The sequence below is a fragment of the Stereum hirsutum genome (assembly GCF_000264905.1).
Source record: "Stereum hirsutum FP-91666 SS1 unplaced genomic scaffold STEHIscaffold_1, whole genome shotgun sequence".
NCBI classification, from domain to species: domain Eukaryota; kingdom Fungi; phylum Basidiomycota; class Agaricomycetes; order Russulales; family Stereaceae; genus Stereum; species Stereum hirsutum.
Genome location: NW_006763131.1, coordinates 992351 through 1012731, shown reverse-complemented (window position 1 = coordinate 1012731; position 20381 = coordinate 992351). Strand labels below are relative to the sequence as shown.

General features: G+C 52.7%; 8 protein-coding genes across 8 annotated transcripts; 5 read left to right on the top strand and 3 right to left on the bottom strand.

Annotated features, from left to right (window-relative positions):
- Nucleotides 1-30: 30 nt before the first annotated feature.
- On the bottom strand, nt 31-1547 carry STEHIDRAFT_151347 (SET domain-containing protein; the record flags this gene model as incomplete). The annotated part of the gene is made up of 2 exons (XM_007298527.1): nt 31-694; nt 778-1547. 2 exons carry the CDS (start codon nt 1545-1547, stop codon nt 31-33), a joined length of 1434 nt encoding a protein of 477 aa, XP_007298589.1.
- Nucleotides 1548-1691: 144 nt separating this feature from the next.
- On the top strand, nt 1692-6511 carry STEHIDRAFT_164369 (uncharacterized protein; the record flags this gene model as incomplete). The annotated part of the gene is made up of 9 exons (XM_007298526.1): nt 1692-2238; nt 2313-4388; nt 4445-4730; nt 4797-5002; nt 5059-5448; nt 5513-5672; nt 5725-5938; nt 6001-6090; nt 6162-6511. 9 exons carry the CDS (start codon nt 1692-1694, stop codon nt 6405-6407), a joined length of 4215 nt encoding a protein of 1404 aa, XP_007298588.1. The 3' UTR covers nt 6408-6511.
- Nucleotides 6512-6735: 224 nt separating this feature from the next.
- On the top strand, nt 6736-10335 carry STEHIDRAFT_88669 (leukotriene-A4 hydrolase). Its single transcript, XM_007298173.1, has 15 exons — nt 6736-7025; nt 7101-7158; nt 7221-7366; nt 7429-7508; nt 7583-7602; nt 7666-7797; nt 7851-8008; nt 8069-8162; nt 8227-8257; nt 8317-8395; nt 8456-8718; nt 8776-8945; nt 9015-9189; nt 9246-9607; nt 9672-10335. Exons 1-15 carry the CDS (start codon nt 6877-6879, stop codon nt 9687-9689), a joined length of 1935 nt encoding a protein of 644 aa, XP_007298235.1. The 5' UTR covers nt 6736-6876; the 3' UTR covers nt 9690-10335.
- STEHIDRAFT_70425 (YL1-domain-containing protein) lies at nt 10328-11747 on the bottom strand (the record flags this gene model as incomplete). Its single annotated transcript, XM_007298063.1, has 6 exons — nt 11626-11747; nt 11472-11563; nt 11285-11397; nt 10935-11213; nt 10536-10878; nt 10328-10467 (listed from the first exon to the last, which is right to left on the bottom strand). Coding segments are annotated over exons 1-6 (1032 nt in total), but the record flags the coding sequence as incomplete, so codon positions are not given.
- A 255-nt stretch (nt 11748-12002) lies between these two features.
- Nucleotides 12003-12709, top strand: STEHIDRAFT_46250 (uncharacterized protein; the record flags this gene model as incomplete). The annotated part of the gene is made up of 3 exons (XM_007297917.1): nt 12003-12148; nt 12229-12350; nt 12420-12709. The coding sequence occupies 3 exons, from the start codon at nt 12003-12005 to the stop codon at nt 12707-12709; spliced, it is 558 nt and encodes a 185-aa protein (XP_007297979.1).
- Nucleotides 12710-12909: 200 nt separating this feature from the next.
- Nucleotides 12910-14222, bottom strand: STEHIDRAFT_126882 (uncharacterized protein; the record flags this gene model as incomplete). The annotated part of the gene is made up of 4 exons (XM_007298525.1): nt 12910-13092; nt 13153-13218; nt 13286-13998; nt 14099-14222. The coding sequence occupies 4 exons, from the start codon at nt 14220-14222 to the stop codon at nt 12910-12912; spliced, it is 1086 nt and encodes a 361-aa protein (XP_007298587.1).
- A 131-nt stretch (nt 14223-14353) lies between these two features.
- Nucleotides 14354-16210, top strand: STEHIDRAFT_117097 (ArfGap-domain-containing protein). Its single transcript, XM_007298524.1, has 5 exons — nt 14354-14491; nt 14552-14576; nt 14632-14740; nt 14806-14885; nt 14954-16210. Exons 1-5 carry the CDS (start codon nt 14389-14391, stop codon nt 15906-15908), a joined length of 1272 nt encoding a protein of 423 aa, XP_007298586.1. The 5' UTR covers nt 14354-14388; the 3' UTR covers nt 15909-16210.
- A 128-nt stretch (nt 16211-16338) lies between these two features.
- On the top strand, nt 16339-20310 carry STEHIDRAFT_164363 (uncharacterized protein; the record flags this gene model as incomplete). Its single annotated transcript, XM_007298523.1, has 26 exons — nt 16339-16557; nt 16614-16836; nt 16890-16962; nt 17037-17231; nt 17286-17356; nt 17409-17447; nt 17505-17593; nt 17660-17815; nt 17872-17949; nt 18010-18051; nt 18103-18345; nt 18402-18460; nt 18519-18585; nt 18641-18686; nt 18739-18750; nt 18800-18941; nt 18997-19004; nt 19054-19141; nt 19197-19410; nt 19468-19487; nt 19544-19594; nt 19647-19665; nt 19714-19760; nt 19830-19867; nt 19930-20078; nt 20194-20310. 26 exons carry the CDS (start codon nt 16339-16341, stop codon nt 20308-20310), a joined length of 2505 nt encoding a protein of 834 aa, XP_007298585.1.
- Nucleotides 20311-20381: the final 71 nt, after the last annotated feature.

Sequence of the window (20381 nt, the reverse complement as noted above, 5' to 3'; positions counted from 1 at the left end):
TGCCGCGACACGAGAACGTCAAAAGCGAGATCAGTCACTAGAATCCTTCAGCGGCGCAGCCTTGCGCTTCGTTCGCAATCCCCACCAGTCACTCTTCTCCGGATGCATCGCGACCTGCGACCAGCCAAGATCAGTCCCTTTCGGCGTCATGATCTTGGCCAAGAGAGCCGCCCTCTCCGCCCACTTTCTCGCGCCGTCTCCGTCCTCGATCGCACAACACGCCTTGACAAGCTTCTGCAACAACCCCGGCCACACCTTTTCGCAGAACCAGGTCTCCGCATCGAGCATCTCGACATAGCGCACACACTCTTTGATAATATAGTCATCGGGCAGGCTGAGATCTTCGACCCAGGCTTTGAGCTCAGCGTCGATTTTGGCGTAATAGGCGGCTGCATCGGCGACTTTGGTGGGAGGTCTGGTCGCGGTTGCGAGGTGGAACTTGGGCTGGAGCGCAGAGACGATGTTGCGACGGATGTCGGAGCGTGCGCTTTCGGCTTTTGGGAGGGAGCATGTGGGGCAGGTGCAGGTGAAGGAGTATTTGTCGAGGAGTTCGGCGCGTCGCTTCGTTCGACTTTCGAGGGGCCAGCCGAGGTAGGAGATGGTGACTTGCTCGCCTGCCGCAATAGGTTTGAGGGCGCGAACGGTGAAGGTGAACGAGTCTAGGTCCCAGGAGACACATGCATTGGGACAGCAGCTGCGAGATCGTGGTATGCAGGCGTTAGCATGGGATGAACCGTCTTGAATATGATTAGCAAAAGAAATAAAAAGTTCTATCACCTGTGGTTGATGCGAGAAGCGATGGCCGCGACTCCAAGCCAATCTTGAGTCATCAGTCCAGGCAGAGGCCCGATAGGCAGAGCGTTGGTGTCCATAATGCCCTTGAGGGGGTTCGGTTCATTGGGCTTGCAATTGGACAGAGCCCGATACTGGGAATCACCAGGTGGGAGGATACGATCGACAACATGGTTGACGATCGTCTGCCCGAGGTTGCGGCCGTCGTTTATGATGGGGGTAATGCTGGGCATGACCAAGAGCGGACGTTCTGTGAGCAGGATGTCGCCCGGTTGGCGGGAGACGGAGGCGAACAAGCCCTTGCCCACGCCGGGAACATCGGCGACGCGAGTGTATCTCCAAGGTGCGTTGTAGTCATACGAGCTCGGAAAGCCGGGAAGAGCAAGAATAGCCTCTTTTATGCCGGTGAAGAGGAGGCAGGTCGTGGGAGCTTCGAGAGAAAAGGCAGGTAGAATAGGGAGTTGCGTGATAACGTAGTCTAAAGTGCGTTGTTTTGCGCGGCGGGTGAACTCCTTGAGTATAACGCTGTGGTGTGGTACATCGTATACTCCGATAGCTGGACCAGTAGGTATCTTGACGCTGGCCGCAGCGGTGTCGGAGGAGAGGGTCACGTCGGGTGCGATGGCGGGCACACCGCGCGGGAGAGGAACATCTTCGACGTCCACTTTGCTGGATTCATTGCTGGCAGCAGGAGCGGTCTGCTGCTTCTGCTGCTTCTTGCGAGCGGCCGGTTGGTTGAGGAATCCTCTGCGCATGGGTGGATGTCGCGGAGAAGGACAAGTTGAAAGGGGCCAAGTTCGCGCCACCGACGCGTGTCGACGCGCTGTTTGCGCGTGTTTGGCAACCGCGTCTTGTCTGCACACCGTGTTCGGTCTGCGTTTCGTTCAGCTAACGGCGACATGGCGAACCGGATCCTGGTCGGCGCACATCTCTCGTCGCTGTACTCGCCTGAGCACATCCGCATCGTCCCAGTCAACACCTCACGCCGCAATGTCCCTTTGCCACCGCCACCCACAGAGTCGGACCCCCCACCAGAACACTGTCTTCATGCCTCCACATTCTACTCGCAGGAGACCGGCACGATCTACATTCGCCTCCTCCACGATGGCCTTGTCCTAGAGCTGCTCACCCTCACCAACGACACAAAGCCAATCCGCTTCGTCTTTCCATCCCCTGTCATACCCGCCCCGTCCATCGGCATCGTTGGCAGCGAACTCCACGTTCTCGCACTCACCTCTGCAGGCTCCCTATATCGCCTCACTCTGCCCTGCAGGCCGCCGCGCTTATGGTTAGAGCCGTCGACACCTGACTGGCAATACGAATACCACCTCAAAAATCCTCAACTTCTCACGAACGCTGTTGTTCAGGTTCAAGACCTCGACACCGTTTTTGTTGGTCTTGCAAATGGCTCTCTCTTGCGTCTCACCTGTAACGTATCAGATGACCGTAAGTGCTGCATCATTCTGCTTCCACCCGCTTCCCATTCAACCAAGCCACTTACGACGCATGCTTGCTCCTAGTTCCATGGACGGAGCAGCCAGAGTACCCGTCTTCATTCCTCTCCAGCTTCGCGTCCTTCCTCCCCGTCCATCATTCCTCCCCCACCGACTCTCAAATCATATCCATTGCATGCTCGGAGCACGAAGATTTTACTCAATACGCCTGGACCCTCTCCAGAGACCGTACCCTACGCTTTTGGGCCCCCGGACGTGGCTGCATTGGCACCAAAACCCTGCTGACGTCCCTGTCTTCTGGACGGGAAGTCACCCCCTTTCCTATCCGTTCCGGTACACCTAAACCGGTCGTTCTCCTCGACCCCGAACCACAAAAGCTTCTCAGCGTTTTCTTCCACCCTCCGACGTCCTATGAATCAGATGTCTATGTTCTTGCGTTCGTCCCAACACCATCCTCCACCGTGTCCGGCGGTTTCTTCCAGCTCTTCTCCGCATCCCACGACGCGCTTACGCTCTTTGATACCATTGAGTGCTCACAGACAAGTGTGCACTCTCATCTGCGGGATTTCGCCGTCGTTGGAAACAAGCTATACACTCTTTGGGACCGTCAAGGCGTGTCCGCAGTTGAAACCGTCGACGTTCCTCTCGGAGAGACAGAACTGATGGACAGGACGTGGTACGAGTCTACCTATCCATACGAGCCAGAGCTCACGCCGGCATACTTGGACGAGCGGCTGCTCTCCCCGGGCTCAATGACCGACAAACTCTTTTCAGCCATCATGCGTCCCGGCACGTTCTCTGCTTTCACCCTCAGCACCGCCATCCAACGATACACCGACGCTTGCCTGTCCATTCCCGGTCCCCCTCCCCCTCCGCAGCTCACGACAACGTATGGTTCGGTGGGCGAAAAGATCGCGGCCGTAGTTGGATGTACGATTCAGTTGACGAGAGATCCGTTGACGGGCGCGCCTCAACATGAAAAGTACTGGACGACGCTCAAGAGGGATTGGGAGGGCTTCATCGCCCGGTGTAGGGAGATCGAGAGGAGTGCTCGTTGGCCTGTCGCTCTAGGCGTCAGTGACTCTGGCGAGATCACGGTCGTCGAAAGGGAGCGCGTCAGCCTTCTGCTCGAGGACGACATGGCCATTCGGACTCATCGCATGCTTCGAGCTGACTGCGAGCTGGCACGGGTTTGGGTGCTTCCCAAGATCGCCTGGACGTTGTACACTCAGCTAGGGCGGAGAACGGTTCGGAACCTCGAGGACGCCGTCATCGATCTCGCGCACCAGGAAATTGCCTTCCCATTCCACGACATCATCCCGCATCAGGCGCAGAAGCATCTGATCAAGGAGGACATCGACGAAGGCCTTGAGAGCTGGATGAGCGGCCGGGTGCAGAGTGTGGAGGATTACGACGAGTCGGCGAAGTGGGCCCTCGACCTGATCGGTGGGCTAGAGTTCGTCGTCAAACGGGAAGAAGACGAGGTCCTGATGCTCTTGCCGCAGAGCAATTCGTCGGAATGGTACAGGGCGCTGACCGCGAACTTCATCTCGTATTCCGCCCACGCGCGGTACGAATTCTGCCTGAGCATCATCATCTTGCTCTTCTTCCTCTCCGACGAGATCCACGAATGGTCGTCTACGGTTTTGGCAGAGCTCTTTGCGGTGTTCAGGGGCTCGGCAATGCTGCAATACGTCTGTCAGCAGCCTGCAGGGGATCAGTCTACATCGGGCAGCGTCGTGCGAGGTGGATCGACTGCTCTCGATGTGGCGGACGAAGTGGCCCTTCGGATGCGGAAGCTCGACGTCTCAAGTCAGACGGTCACCACGACCAATCTTCCTCTCCTCCATCGGCTGCTGGCGCAATATGGCATGGGCGGGAACTCATCGATCACCGCTACTGCCCACGCCTTCATGGACACCTCGGGGCTGTTCATGTCCATGTCGCCGGCGAATGTGGCGAAGCTGGAAATGATATTCTGTGAGAAATTGAGGGTGTTGGGACGGTACGAAGTGGCTAGGGAGATGCTCGGTTGGTTGCCGAGAACACCGGCGGTCATGTACTCCTGGGCCAGGGTATGGCTGGAGGTGGGGAGGGATGAGGATGCAGTGGGTGCACTCGAGTGTCTTGCGGGCAGCTTTGGTCAGTCTTCTTGGCTACCTTCTTGTGAATGGTTTATTCACGATATTACATCCCAGGGCCAGCCAGTGGTCTTTCAGAGGAAGACGGCGAGGCCTTGCAAGCTGTTTTGCCTGGTAGAATGCTGTTCGATTCGACGTTCGGGTTCTATCTGCATGCGTCGGCCTTGTTCAAGGCTGCGGGCCTCACGGAGCACGAAGTATATTTCGCAAAGTTGGCCGTGTCGATCGCTCCCGAAAAATGGGACACAACCGAGCTGTGGCATGCAATCATCAAGGGCTCAACCGAGCTATGCTATTGGGACGATGCGTATTCTGCACTCATTGCTACGCCGAATCTCACAGTGTGGGTAGTCGTGATCGTCTGCCCCACTTGCACAAGCGGTACTGATTCCACTTGCGATGTTTACAGGAAACGGGAGCTTACGAGGCAACTGGTCTACAAAATGTGCGAGCTCGGCGCGGTCAATAACTTAATAAAGTATAATTTCGTTGGTGTCCAGGACGAAGTCGAAGAGTCCCTCTCGTTCAAGGTCCGGAATGCGGACCCTCGGGTGCGGCCGTTTTACTCTAGGATCCTCTATACGTGGCATATCACTCGTAGCGACTACCGCAAAGGTGGGTTATTATTCTCCTACACTGAGCTCGCACTGCTAACGAATGGAATATTGTAGCCGCGCTGGTCATGTATCAACGAGCACGCAGATTTGCGGCACTGGCCGCATTAGTACCACCAAACGATCTCTCTCAGTTCCTGTTCCTCGCCGAACAACAGCTTGACGCCTATCTCGTCGCTATCAACGCGCTCAGCCTAGTGGATTCGAAAGCCGGCGCGTATATCGTCCTGCCCGTTAATGCCGACGAACCGTCATCGCACCTTTCCGGTCTAGTCGGTCAAGCACGCAAGCGGAGAAAGCTCACGAAACATATACCGGAGAATAGGTTCGCGGGTGGGAAGAGAGATTCGGAGTTTGTTGGACTTCAGGATGTGAGAGAGGAGTATGCGTTCCTGATCGCGAAGGTCGAGTTGATTAAGAGAGACCCGGGGTTGTTGGGGGCTAGTGGTGAGATTTGTTTTTGCGTTGTCATATTCGCAGGAGCTGAGTTGACGTTTTTTTATGATGATAGAGGTTCTGTTGTCGCCGACGTCGGTGGTTCTCTGGCTCGCGCAAATGAATCGCTTCGATTTTGCATTATCCACTGCGCGGACACTACGCGTGGACATGAGCGATCTCTTCACGCATTTAACTCACCAATGCTTGAGATTGTCACGAAGTAACGACATGCTGTAAGTTTCGACCTGTTCCTCTGCATGAATAATCTCTAATAGATATCAATAGGACGGAAGGTGCTTCTGACTGGCTGCTCACGGATAACATGTCGTCCTGGAAAGGCACCACGGCGGAACGGGCGTGGCGATACCTCAGACAGGCACTCGAACGACACGATAGCCCCCAGGAGACGGACCTGAAGTATAGCAAGATCGTGTTCGAGACGATTTCTGGGTTTGATAGGTTGTCGAGTCCGCCGCCGTGGCTTGTTGGCTCGTTGGAGGTTAGTCGTTACTTGTAATTTATGAGTGTAAATTTCGGGCTGATTTCGATGCTGTTTGCTAGGCCCACCATCCTGAGTGGCTGATCCGGACTTATTTGCGGTATGATGCTCTGGAAAGCGCATTGGAGCAGACGATCTCGCTTGTCAGAAAGGTTCGTTCGTCCTATCCTATGGCGATATCTCTACGTTTACTTGTACTCACTCCGAAACTTGTTCTTGACAGGCCGATGTACGTACCTCCGAAGGTCTTCCCCAGAGCGCCATGTCGACATGGCTGCCTTACACCCTCATCGACCAGGTGCTCCTCGCCAGCGCAGAAGCAGAAGCGGATGGCAGCTTGTCCGAGAGAGCACAGAAGATGCGCGGGGAGATGCAAGTGGAGATCGAGAATCGGACGAAGAAGATGCAGCGGTTGAGTCAACATTTGTGGGACTCGCGGCCCAAGAGTATGACGGTTGCGGCGAGGTAGCGGGGTTGCCATTCGGTCAGTTGGTTGGTTGGTGACTTGTGCTTGGGAGTGATTCGTTGTTGTATTGCTGTCTGTGCTTTCTTGAATGAAGCTTTGCATTTACGGTTTTTGATAGTTGTAATTTCTTGTTTGATATACATGTTCGAGTGCTCCCTCGAGCTGGCGAATGACGAGTCAAGATGCCATGGAACCGACTATACTATGCAGATATTGCCGTCGAGGAAGGAAGGCTTGCTGTGGCACTGAAGTGTGGCGTACCGACGTCGGGCCGACGTGTTCCTCACGTCGTTGGAGCACACGCTCAACATGAATGTTCATGTGGAGACCTTGGACATCGACATCGCCCATCGATACTAGTGATATCCCTCGACTAACCGTCGAATCATTCGTCGACCTTGTGTATATATAAGACCTCGCGAGCTCCAGGCTTTCAGCGCATTACTTTTGCTCAGAAAGACCGCTTCGAACTATGTCGGATCCAACGTCGCAATCCAACTATCTTCAGATCTATACGTCCAATGTAGATTTCGACTGGACGATTGACTTTGCCACGAAGACCATTTCTGGCTCGGCCACTCATACACTCATAGCAGTAGAAGATGAAGTCAAGACTGCCATGTGAGTTTGTCCACTCTACTTTGGGCCACACGCTAGAGCCACACAATACTCACCTGAACGAGTCCATTTTATTAGCTTTGACACCATCGGCTTGAAGATTCATAAGATTGAGGTAGATGGAAAGAAGGCTGAGGTAAATGAATTTTCTTACTTCTGCTCAGAAAACAAGTCTCAATTATTTGTGTACATGGACAGTATACACTAGGAGCAAAGCATGAAGTCATGGGACAGGCTCTGACGGTGACCCTTCCGTCCACGGTCTCGAAAGGATCCAAGACGTCTCTAAAGGTCTACTACGATACCACGGAGAGTGGTTTGGCCGTACAGTGGCTCGAAAAAGAGTATGTCAAGAATGACAGACTCTCGAGTACTCCCGAAATATTCATGCGTTAACGTTGTACAGACAAACACAAGGAAATACCTTTCCGTACTTGTTCAGTCAGTGCCAGCCCATATATGCCAGATCTTTAGCGCCTCTGCAAGGTAAGTGGTTATTTGATTCCACTTCGAAACGGTAGGCAAATTTCTCTGACTTTGAGCAACATTGTGATGAACAGATACACCGTCACTCAAGATCGTATGTCCTCGTCCTGCATGCACCATGTCCACATTCTAATCTATTTAGAAAACTCTTTCCTAGACCTATACTGCTAAAGTCACCTCCGTTCTTCCCGTTCTTTTGTCTGCCATCCGTGTTTCGCCTCCTTCGGAGGGCCCTGCGCACGATGGTAAAGAGATCGGGAAAGATTCCGTCACATATGTCTACAACCAAGTTTGTTATCCAGCACTCGTCTCCAAGCTGGCTACTAACGATGTGGAGGATAGCCTGTCGGAATCCCCTCGTATCTCATCGCGATCGCGAGTGGTAACTTGAGATACAGGGCCTTCAAGCAATTTGAAGGACGAGCATGGAAGACCGGAATCTGGGCTGAGCCAGAGATCATGGAGGAGTCATTCTGGGAGTTCAGTGAAGATACTGCCCGGTATGTAGCGCGCCATACGAACGGCGGCATAAGGAACTGATGTTCCTTGTCTGAGATCAGCTTTCTGGCGAAAGAAGAAGATATTGTCGGGGATTATCGATTTGGAGTCTATGATCTGTTGGTCTTGCCTCCCTCTTTTCCTTATGGTGGCATGGTAGGTCTTCCCTTATGGATTGCCTATGATACTGTTCAATTATCTAATGCGCTCGGTACCTCAGGAAAACGCTTGCCTTTCGTTCTTGACGCCTAGTGTGTATTCTGTGTAATTCAGCTTGGGCTCTGGAGTGCTGACTGTGTCTATAATATAGCGTTACTCACCGGTGATCGGTCTCTTGTGGACGTCGTCGTACACGAGCTCACGCACTCCTGGTTCGGCAACGGCGTAACGTACGTGCACTTCGCACTCGACATGTTATCTACAACTTTCGCTGAAATTGAATTATCTAGCCATGCTGAGGCTACGCACTTCTGGCTCAACGAAGGCTGGACGACCTATATCGAGCGTCTCCTACAGCAATATCTTCACTCCCCAGCCGAGCGCGGGTTCTCGTTTCTGATCGGTTCATCTGGACTCTACGAGGCTCTCAAAGAGTACAGCGATAGACCCAAGTACCAGAGGCTAGTCATCGAGTTCGAAAAGGGAGAAGACCCGGACGATGCATACAGCCAGGTGGCGTATGAGAAAGGCTCTAATTTCATCCTCTATCTCGGTGAGTAGAGGACTCAACGATCGTAGTTTCATATGCTAACGTCGCTGAGGGCCACAGAGAAAACTCTAGGAGGTTTGGATGTTTTCCTGCCATATGTCCGTGACTATGTCAACACCTTCATTGGTCAAAGTATCACAACAGATATGTGGAAATCGCATCTGCTTGCCTACTTCGAGAAGCATGGTGGCGAGGCCCAGAAACAGGCCCTCAAAACTGTCGATTGGGATGTACGCCTGTTCGCTTCTAGTAGGGTGTAGAAAGTGTAGATTTGCTAATATGTAGTCCTTTACGAACAGGCCTGGCTTTACGGAGAAGGTTTGAGGCTCCCTGTGGAGCCAGAATACGACATCAGCCTTGCCGAACCTGCGCATGATCTTGCAGCGAGATGGGATGCCGCTCGCGATGTCTCAGACCTCAAAAAGCTGGACTTCACGGAATTCGATATCAAGGACTTCAGCTCGAACCAAAAGGGTACACATCCCCTCACATTCATTGTTCTGACTTCTGGCACTGAATATCATGCACAGTTGTCTTCCTCGAACAACTTCGGACCTACAAGCCCCTCCCTGCGGCTCATTTGCGCTATTTGGGTGGTCTCTACCAGGTGTCAACCACTGCGAACGCCGAAATCCGCCTCCGATTCTATAATCTCGCCCTCAATATCGCAGACCTCACCTCGCCGTTGGCACATGAGTTCGCGGAAGAGGCTCTCAACTGGGTGACAGGTCGCGAGAAGTCACCGTCTGGGCCTGGCGTGCTTAAAGGCAGAATGAAGTTCTGCCGACCTGCATTCAAAGGGGCAGCGAAGGTGGACAAGGAGAAGGCCAAGAAGTATTTCGAGGAGACCAAGCTGAATTTCCATCCGATTGCGAGGAAGCTTCTGGAGAAGGTCAGTTCAATGGGCTAGCATGCGCTTTGAACGGACGCTGACAGCGTATTTTGCACCGTTTTAGGATCTTGACTCAGTTTAGCGTGATTGAGAAAGTTGAGTACGGTAGGACGGCATAAGCAGTCATGTAACAGGAATGATGTACAAGAACAATGTGATGTATAGTCGAATGGGGTAAGCATCAATATGCAAAGCATTGTCGAATACCGTTATGAAGTCGACAAGACGTTTGACTTGAGAATGGCAGAATATTATCTGACCTCCATGGCTCGTGCACCACTGCTACTCCCCTGATCTTGACTTTCATCGATGTAACAGCCTAGAGTTTCACTCCATACATATTCGTGGTTCAAGATCTTGGTGATAGTCTTGTAGGCCTCGACATTGGCATACGGGACGTTCGTCCGCGGATCCAAGTATGGCGCAGGGAGCCCAGTAATCGGACACGTTTGCGTGGGTCGTGCTTCGACAAGTCGGAATGCAATTGGTATAAAATGTGACTGCAAGGACATGCAGTGGCGCACCTAATGGTCTGCCCTTGCTGGCGTATACCCTCAAGTCTTCCCACTTGACATGGTCGCCGAACATGGCAGCCATCGTCTCTTTCCATTGCGGCACTGGGGCATCTTCGTCTTGCCCAATTTCGTGAATGACGTAATTAGCTTCTTGCGTCACGGTCTTCGCTATCTTCTGAGGTTGCACGGGTGGAATCTGGGGTGGAACATAGGCAGGAGGTGTTGCATATGCACCGGTGATACTTGGTGTTGCTGAACGAGGATCAGCGATGAAGGATGAACGGACTTGGCTCGCATGCCCGGATGATGCGGTGCTCGTGCTTTGGGACGTGGGGTAGTTAGCACCTGGATCAGAGTGATATCAACTCGTTAGATCAGAGGGAGCTCTGCGTCGACAAAGAATATTGACATACCAGGGTACGGGACACTAGCGGCGGGTGGGTATGCTGGAGAATACCCTGAGTATAGATGCCCATAACCGTACGAGTATGCGCTCTGGCTTGTAGGCACGGTGGGTGGTGGTGGTGGTGGCGCGTCTTCCATCACTGTCACAGTCTCTCGCTTGCTAACCCACCTAAGAAGAGGCCCTTTTACGACCGTCCGTACGACATGCGCCCTCTTACGCTTCTCAGCCTCGTTAGCAAGATAGTTCTTATGCTCTGAAATGTTCCCTTCCTCCATATCAAGTGCGCGGGCAATGAGCTCAGCCTGCGTCAACACGGGCTCCTTGACTTTTGCCTTCTTCGGCGTAGCGTTCTAACCGTCTATCAGCATTGATGAGATCTAGATGAGTTGAGAAGTTGAGAACCTACTTTCTTACTCTCCGCATCCTTCAGCCTACTGACCAAAGCTGTCGTGCTATTGACTGTATGCGTCCTTCGGCTTTGTCTCTTAGCATTGTTGACCACTTTTCCCGTCTCTGCGTCAACGGCCTGGCCCATTGACACGCGCCGCTTCTTCTTGTCCGCCGGTGTTGTCTCAACAGTGGTAGAGGGTCCAGCGCCTTCAGTTTCCAAGGCCTGTGGATTGAATGTCATCTTGTGCCGCGCGTGTGCAGTCGCGGTGTTCTTCTCGATTGTCTTTCGCTTTGCCTATTCGTTCGTATAGGGAACACAAATGAGCATCATGATAATATGGGGAGACACAAAGAACGCAGACGAACTTTTCGGGCCTGCCGCTCCTCATCCTGAGCGGAAGTTTCTACAAGCTCGGGTGCCACCTTGTCGGCCTCTTCGTCGGTACTGGCAAAGTCGTCTTCGAACTTATCCTCCTCATCTGCAGCGAACAGTGAGAGCACAAAGGATTGATCATTATGGTAGACGCATAAGGATTTGTATCCATGAGCATGCCTTCAGGAGCGACGTAGTCCTCATCGGGTCCGGCGGCTTCCAGTTTCCTTATGTCTTCGTCGAGTTCCATCTCGATTAGAGCCTGTGCCATCCTACAGGAAAGTGATGATGAGTGACCTCTGTTCATCCAAGATACGAATAAGTGAACGCAAACCGATTACCGGCGGTGCTACGCCTTGGCCTCCTCCGCACCAGGGAGTCATCTTGGTCGGCGTCCATGTCAGTATTCAACGACGCGTTCGTGGAGGGTTATCGTTGTGAGTGAGGTGAGGAAAGGTGTGAAGCGTGAACGTGGAATGCGCGGATGAGTGGCGCGCGACGCGTCGGGGGCTACGGCTTCTGATCCTAACAAAGCCAAACAACCGCTCCCGAGTCTCGAGACTTCCAAGTGCAGCTTTCACTACGTACGAACAGTGTCACCCTTGTTCTCCCAGTCGGTCCTTCACTCTCTACCTCTGATCTGGCTGTCTCGCCCGTCAAAAGCAGACGCCATATCTATTTCCCCCCCTCTACTCGTAAACGCGAATCACCATGCCACGAGCGTATCGAGCTCTCCCGCCTCCGTCCCGCCTTTCTCAGGTCATGCAATTTCTAAACAAAGAGCCGAAGCCACTGCTATCTACACTATCCTCAATTCAATTGAAGCTCGCTGTACGGAACGATCACTGGGGTGCACGGTACGTACGCGTCGCGTAGCCTTTAGGCATTTGAAGAACTCTATTCTGATATTGTAGCGCGGCGCGTCACCGTTCTGCAGGCATTTCTTGAAGGAGGACATGCCCCGGATACAATACACGAATCCAAACATCAAGATTAAAGTAAATAGACTCAAGAAAACCAAGGAGGAGAACTGGGATCCCGAGCTGGAACTTCACTTCCGTGCGTCTCACAATTGGTTGCAACTCGGCATCTTTGGTTCAGTTATTGACGTTCATGTTCGCCTTTCAGGTGATGGCAAGGAGCAAAAGTTGTCGCTCGCTGACAAACGATCTTCTGACATCTTCGTTGAGCTCATGAACCTGGCCGGTGGCATTCAGTGGGACCGGTGGAAACAGCAGCGGACCTCTGCTAACCTCCCTCTCGTTGATCCTCCCACTCCGAAAGCACCGTCATTGGCATCGCTCTCTACAAAACCTATCACGGGAAAGAAGAAGCAATCGACGGAAAAGAAGGAGCCCGAGGTCGTGCCAGATATGCCAGACTTATCGAAAACGGGGGCGGCTATGGTGCTTCCGTAGTCTCCTCCATTACACTCGTGGGATCATGGTCGAGGAGGAAGATGCGGAGCATTTTGAGCGTTGGTGGTACTGTATAGCGCAGGTCCTTTACCTCCGCGTATAACATAATTGCAAAAACATATCATAGAGTCCCCCACTCTTACCGCATCCCTTCTCCGGACATTATGGTACAACACAACGAACCGTAGCCTTCTAAGGAACTATCCTGCTAACCATCCCGAAACAGCAACGAGCAGGCCTAACGCAACTAGGACGGCTGCGATGTCGTCTAGCAGCGTGCTGCCCATCTGAATGTACTTCAGCCCTGTGAGGACGAGGGTGGGCAGTGGTTTGGGAAGATGCGGAAGGGCGAGCATGAGTAGCATTGGAGGTTGTGTCGTGTTCTGAGAAGGGAAACAGAGTGAGCGGGCCTTCGGACAAATATTGGCAGGGTAACGACGTACGAGACCAGAGAAGATATGTAGCGAGTGCAATGCAAGCTCGAGCGAGACAAATGCCCAGAAGAAAGGCTGGGTACAAATGTGGGTGGTCATGAGCATCGACCAAAAGAGTGAAGAACGCTGCTGAGAGACGTACAACGACCTGCACTCCCCATGCTTCCCTTCCTAGTTTCAATCCACCTCCACTTAGCCCAGTAGTCTGTCCCCTACCCAGTTCCGCCCACCTCCTCCACATTTCGCCCCAACCCACCGGGCCTTTTCCTTCAATCGCCCACACCTCAGGCTCCTTCCATATTACGAAGAACGCAACAAGACACCACATCGACAACACGTGTATCAGAGGCAGAAGCCTCTGCAGCATAGTTTTGGGTTTTGGAGCGGCAGCCATCTTGCCAAACATATCAGAGGCGCCACCGGCTGCGAATGGATTGGCCATGGAACCTTGAGCGAACGGGTTCGAGTCGGGGCCACCCGCGCCACCCGCACCGGCTGCTTGTAAGGAGTTCATAAGAGCCATGAGGGGATCGTCGGGGGAAGGTCCAGCAGAACCATTGTCAGATCCGGCGAGGGTGCTGGATGCAGACGACGGAAGGGCGTTTGAGGGAGAAGTGGGGGTGCCACCCATCATGCCACCCATCAAAGCTTGCATGAATTGTTGCTGGAGCCCATCGGTAAAGGCGGACGGGTCAGAAGCACCTCCAAAGAGGTCGAAAGGTAACCCAGGATTGATAGAACCAGGTGTCGGGGTGCTTGTATTGGTGTTTGGACGAGAGGGGCGTGGACGGGGAGCGGTGGACGTGGGTGTGGGTGTGTCCTCGCCGAGAAATGAAGAGAGGTTAGAGGGCGGTTCTGTGGGCAATGTCGGAACAGGGGGGTCTATTGACCGTCATGTACAGCGATCAGAATCTCTATGGCGAGAGCGACGGTGTGAGCAAGATGAATGGCGCACCGTCATGAGCGTATGCAGGCGCGTCTTCTCCTCGGGCAGACGTCGTAAGTTTTGACAGTCTGTCCGAACCGCGACTGAGAATGGCTTTGCGTCGCGCTTCCGCACGAGCAGCTGCGCTTGACATTGTCGTCGGCGACGAGCACGAGAATTTGGTGGTGGTGGAGGACGGGAGGAAGCGTACGTGGAATGCGCGACGTGTAGCCACAGTTATAGCCACAGTGCGCAACACGCGTCTTCTTGACTCTTGCCACCGTACTCGCCTCGCTTCCGCTACTCACCCTCCATCCATCATGTCCAGGCAGGACAAGGCTATCACAGAGAGACATACAAGGACACTCAGAGAACTTGTCAAGCGTCCCGAAAACAAGGTTTGCTCTGACTGCAAACACAACGGTCCGCTATCTCTACTCGTTTAGCAGTCCGCATTCCACTCATCTTTCAATCTTTCAATAGATCCCAGATGGGCTTCATGGAATCTGTGAGCTGTCGTCCAATGACCACGAGCACTGCTCTAACGGTTGATATTATTGCAGTGGCGTGTTCCTATGCATTCGATGCTCTGGTATCCATCGCGGTATGGGCACGCATATCAGCAAGGTGAAGTCTATTGACCTTGACACCTGGACGCCTGAGCAAATGGAGGTCCGTACTATCTATCGCCTTGTATGTCCGGTGATACAGTATAATTGACTATGTGAATATCGTAGTCAATCATGAAATGGGGCAACCAGCGGGCTAATCTTTACTGGGAGGCTCATCTGAAGTCAGGCCACATTCCTCCGGACCAGTGCGTGATCTCTCCTCCAACGCATTTCTCTAACTTTATAACACATCTTTACTTGCTCATACGTACAGCAAAATGGAGTCTTTCATTCGATCCAAATACGAGTCCCGCCGTTGGGCCATGGACGGTCCCCCACCCACGGACCCCTCTGTTCTCGAGTCAGGCGCCGGTGTTTCTTCTTCTCCAGCACCAGCCGCCCTGTCTTCCTCGTCCTCAACGAGTCCATCGTCTCGACTTCCCTCGCAAACTCTTTCTGCCCCACGTCCCGCCTCGCCACTCACGACAGCCCATCGAGCTGGAACCGGCTTCACCTCCCGTCAACCCCAACCACATCAGCTCTTATCCGCTCAGCATACCCGTAATCAGAGCGCTGCGAGAGCTGCTCAACCTCCTTCAGCACTAGCCCAGCCTGCTCCTCAACCTGTAGCTCCCGCGGCGCAGAAGGCCCCCGAGAACGATCTATTCTCCCTCGACTTCCACGCCCCATCCTCGCCATCGCCATCTAACGCTAATGGATCTGGTGCGGCCCCTCGTAAAGACGTCAAGCAAGATATATTGTCTCTGTTCTCTACGCCCTCTCCTCAGCAACAGTTCCAGCAACCACAGCAGCAGCAGCAGCAGCAGCAGGGCGCCTTCGGTGCCTTTACCTCTGCACCTCCCGCGCAAGCGTCGCCTTGGGGCCAGTCTCAAGTTGCTCAGCCACCAAGTGGTGCAATGGCCGCTCAACCCCCCAGCGGCGCTGGGCAGTGGGGCGTCGGCTATGGCTGGAATGCAGCGCCTGCCGCCCCCGCCGCCCCCGCACAGCCAAATATCTGGGGATCAACATCTTCCACTCCAGCCGCAGGTGTGAGTGGTATGGCTGGAGGTATGGGGCAGCAAGCGGTGTTCAATACGAGCGATGTGTGGAGTGGTACGGCGAATAGCGCAGGTACGGGGGGCGGGGATCTGTTTGGGTCGAGTGCGGGGGCGACGCAGGCGCAAAAGAAAGATGATGTCTTTGGCGATATATGGGGTGGGTTCAAGTAGAGCGGCAGGTCGAACTTGTCCTCAGAAGGTGACTGTGTGCCGAAGGTAGGAGCGGGTGATGTATATAATTCTGCGTATGGATTGCATTTTGTGTTGTATTTGGACTGCCGCGGCGACGCCACATTTGCGCCACACCGTTTCTTTCGCACGTGGCACGAACTTGACTAGCGCCCGGGAACCGGACCTCGTTCTTTCTTCTTCGCTCACTTTGGCTCTTGTTTGGCTCGGTGTTCGTCCTTGAGCCTGACCACTTCCTTGACATCGTTGCCCTAATCTCTGTGCTTGACTGGTCATCGAACTGCTGGCAAATCGTCATTCTCTCTGATTTTGAACTAAATCCCTTCGCTGTCATCGTGCCGAACAAGTACAGCATTGAATAAATTGAAGTACTTCTTTCGCCAACTCTATGGCCTCACGCCCCACGTCCACTATGTCTGCCTCTCGCCCATGGACAGGGCAGTCTGCTAGAACCTCTACTGTCCGCCCTACCACCGGTCAGTCTAGACCTGGAACAGGTCGTCCTACAACAGCCGCGTCCTCAAGGTACGAAGGTAGCTTCGTTCTCGCCGTTCTGGAGGGTAGAGGTGTCGCTCGCGAAGTGGGTATGGCGGCGCTCGACCGAGACACAGGGAGGGTCATGCTAATACAGGTTCGTCGCCTATTTCTCTATCGATTCCCTGCCTGACTGATTTGTCGCTGCTCTAGTTAGCGGACTGCCAGACATACGTGAAAACACTTCATCAAATGCATCTCCACACACCCTGCCTTGTGCTGGTCCCCGACACGTTTCTTTCCTCCTCCGATAATGCGGCTGCATCCTCTGGGCGGAAAACCGACTATACCTCTCTGCTGGTGCAGTGCATCCAAGAGGAGTTTCCCTTTGTTCCGGTGGAGCCTGTTCTCCGCAAATACTGGAACGAGGACGCTGGTAACGCATATATCGTGTTTTTCTTTTCTAAAACACTGACCATTGTTGTATAGGTCTGACCTTCGTCAGTCAACTATGCGTCGAAGACGACGAACGCGCAGCCACGCTCGTCGCAGCTTCGAAAAAGTGCATATATGCGTTCATTTATTCAGAACCGCATATAAGCATGTATTGACAACTCACATACAAATCTCAATTAGGTACTATGCGCTTTCTGCTGCATCTGCTCTCTTCAAACATGCAGAGCTGAAGCTCAATACGCGATTTGCACCTGCCTCCCTTCGCGTGCGCTACCTCCCTGTGGAAGGGAGTATGATGATCGATCCGGAGACAGCGAGGAACCTTGAGTTGGTCGGCAACATGACTTTCAAGAAATCCTTGCATTCTTTGTTCGGGTAAGGGCCGCATGTTCCTCCATTCCAGATTGTCTCTAACGGCGTGCATTTCAGTGCACTTAACTACACTTACACCGCCATGGCTGGTCGACTTCTGCGTGCTACCATTTTGGCGCCTATCACAGGTTCATGGCGTCTTCTGTTTCGGTATATCTCGATACTCACGTACAAGCACAGTGCAATCCGCCATTGATGCCCGGTTAGATGCTGTGGAAGGTATATCGTTCTATATCCGCCTTCTGTGGCCGTGCTAAATGGTTATCGCCTGTATAGAACTTGTTCAATCTGAAGATATGTTCGGGGCCGTCAAGGATGGTCTGAAACAAGTCAACAAGTTGGACTTCGACAAGCTGATCTCTTGCGTATGTCTGCCTACTAATCTCTCACTTCTCCGTTAATCTGCTACCCATACGCTGACATCTCTCTAGCTTGCTGCGTCGGAAGCTCGCCCCACGAGCTCAGCCAAGGCCTCCTCAAACCGCATCGCCCAAATGCTAAACCTACGTTCCGTCGTAAGAAGTTTGCCCGCGTTGCAGAAAGCGCTTGAGGGCTCTAGGAGTCCGCTTCTGCAGCTTATATGCGAGGTAGGTAATTCTGCGATATATAATTCTTCGACTCCCCTAAACGTTTCGCTGTATAGATGGTTTCCGATGAGCGACTGCAGACGATAGAAACTCTGGTTTGCGATAGTCTGAACGAAGATGCAACTCTGTCGAAGGTGAGTTTCATTCCTCTGGGATCAATTCGTTTGAAGCTAACGTCCTTCAATAATTATCAGACTGGTATCGGTGCTGTCAACGCTAGAGTTTATGCCGTGAAGGTTCGATATATCCTTTGTTCACACTTCCGACTTCTGACGCACCCGATACAGGCGAACCGTAACCCGCTACTTGATGTCGCGCGCGAAACGTACAAGGAGAATATCGGAGACATATACGCGTTGCACCGTGCCCTTTGTGAGAAACATGACCTGCCGATGACTCTAGTGTATCAGGAAGGAGGTTTTGTCTTCGCCATCAAGAAGAGCGACATGGAGAGTATTGGTTCACTACCGTGGGGCTTTGTGAATGTTTCAATGCAGAAAGGAAGGTGGCTCTTCAACACGATGGAATTAGTGAGTCGATAAATACTCCACTGTCCACCGCTGGGCTGATAATGTATATCTGTCAGAAAAAGCGCAATGCTCGCATGAAAGATGCACTTGACGAAACCCTCATTCTGAGTGACAGGTAGGTTGTCCCGCGGCGAGAATCGCAGCGCCGCTCTAAAGTTTGACTACACTTTCAGTACCATCAACGGACTGGTGTCAGAAATTCTACAGAACGTTGGAGCTCTCTACAAGGCATCGGAGGCGGTGATTTCAGCATTCAGCGACTTGCATCAAACTCTACTGACATGCTGCTTTGTAGGTTGCTCTCCAGGATATGCTTTGGTCATTCGCACATGTCTCTATATGTAGGTACCCCACCATTTTCTTTCTAACTTCTTCTTACAATGGGTTCTGTAGTGAGGAACTATAGTAGGTTCCAAACTCCTGGTCTCGGGCGCTATCTCTAACAACATTCCAGCTCGTCCAGAGTTCACAGGCACGCTTGCGATTAAGGCGGGACGTCACCCAATTTTAGAGACTGTTCAGACTGCTGGAACACTGGTTCCAAATGATGTATATTGCACAGACGGATCGGAGTTTCAGATGATTCAGGGACCGAAGTGAGCACTCCATCTTCTTCAACTTGTTCCATCCTCAGGGTACTAATTTGTGCAGCATGTCCGGTATGCTGCCTTGAACCTCCTTCATGGGATGTATCTGACTTGCCCGAAGGCAAGAGCACCTATCTGAAACAAATCGCTCTCCTTGCAATTGTCGCTATGTGCGGCTGCTTCGTACCGGCCGAATACGCTAGTTTCCGGTAACATATTGCATTCTGACTCGAATCCGCTCCTATTATAACGTTGTTCCTGCAGTGTACACCACTCTATTCTCACCAGGCTGTCTAACGATGACGATATGGAAAAAAACCTCAGCACATTTGCTACCGAGATGGAGTCGTCCGCCATGATTCTGGGCCTTGCAGACTCGCAGTCGCTGGTGCTCATCGACGAGCTCGGCAGGGGAACTTCTCCGCGAGAGGGAATCGGCATCTCGCACGCGATAGCAGAGGTATTGATACGATTGAAAGTACGTTGATTTCCATATGATTTTATGAATGAACGGAACGCTTATTGCTACTTCTAGTGTTTTGTGTTCTTTGCGACGTGAGTGTGTGCGGGCTTCTATTTCTGATCAAGACCTCACGGCCTCTCTTCATTAGTCACTTTCATGAGTTGTCGGTCACTTTGTCTCGTCAGCCTTCCGTCGTTAAGTGAGTCCGAGGTCTTGGTTGCCGTAGTATAGGCTGACATCCAGAGATATAGTCTCCATCTGTCCGTTCAGGTAAGGATCCGTTTCCATTCTTATCGATTGGCACTGACTCTGACTCAGAAAACACGACCATCGGCGTCAAACTTCGGGATGACTTTTCAATACAAGTGCGTTACACTCCGCGAACTTGAAAATTCTGGAGTGTGTAATGACTCTAAATGTCGATATATTTCTAGAATTGTGGATGGAGTCCTTACGGACATGGACCACTACGGTACGCTGTAGCATCAAGTCTCTGGATGTTGACCTCTCTTTCATGCCTTTGGTGTATTCTAGGCCTGGAGCTAGCCCGTTTGGCCGACCTTCCTGTGGACGTCCTCACTGAGGCCAGGACCTGTGCAACCCGACTAGCAGAGCTCGACAGCCAGAGAAACCAGTCAAGCGAGTCAACGAAGATTGCTGTCAGGAGGAAAGCCTTGCACAGGGTGACTCTCTTTCTGTGTCCTGCCAACATCCTGGTTGCCGTGGCTTGTAGAATCGTCTCACTTATGACCATTACTGACTCCCTATTCCATCCTCTCACTCGGCGGAACTCTGCAGCTCAAAGCACAATTGACGCAGACGCTGGAACATTCGACGTTACCGAAGGAGGAATTCCTAAAGTACCTGGCGAGGATCAAGAGGGACACCATTAGCGTGCTTAGTTCGACGATATAGGCCTGTGTTGAGCGTGGTGTTTCTTGACGTAGTTTCTTGAAGGACTTACACAATGTGATCATGAGCACGGT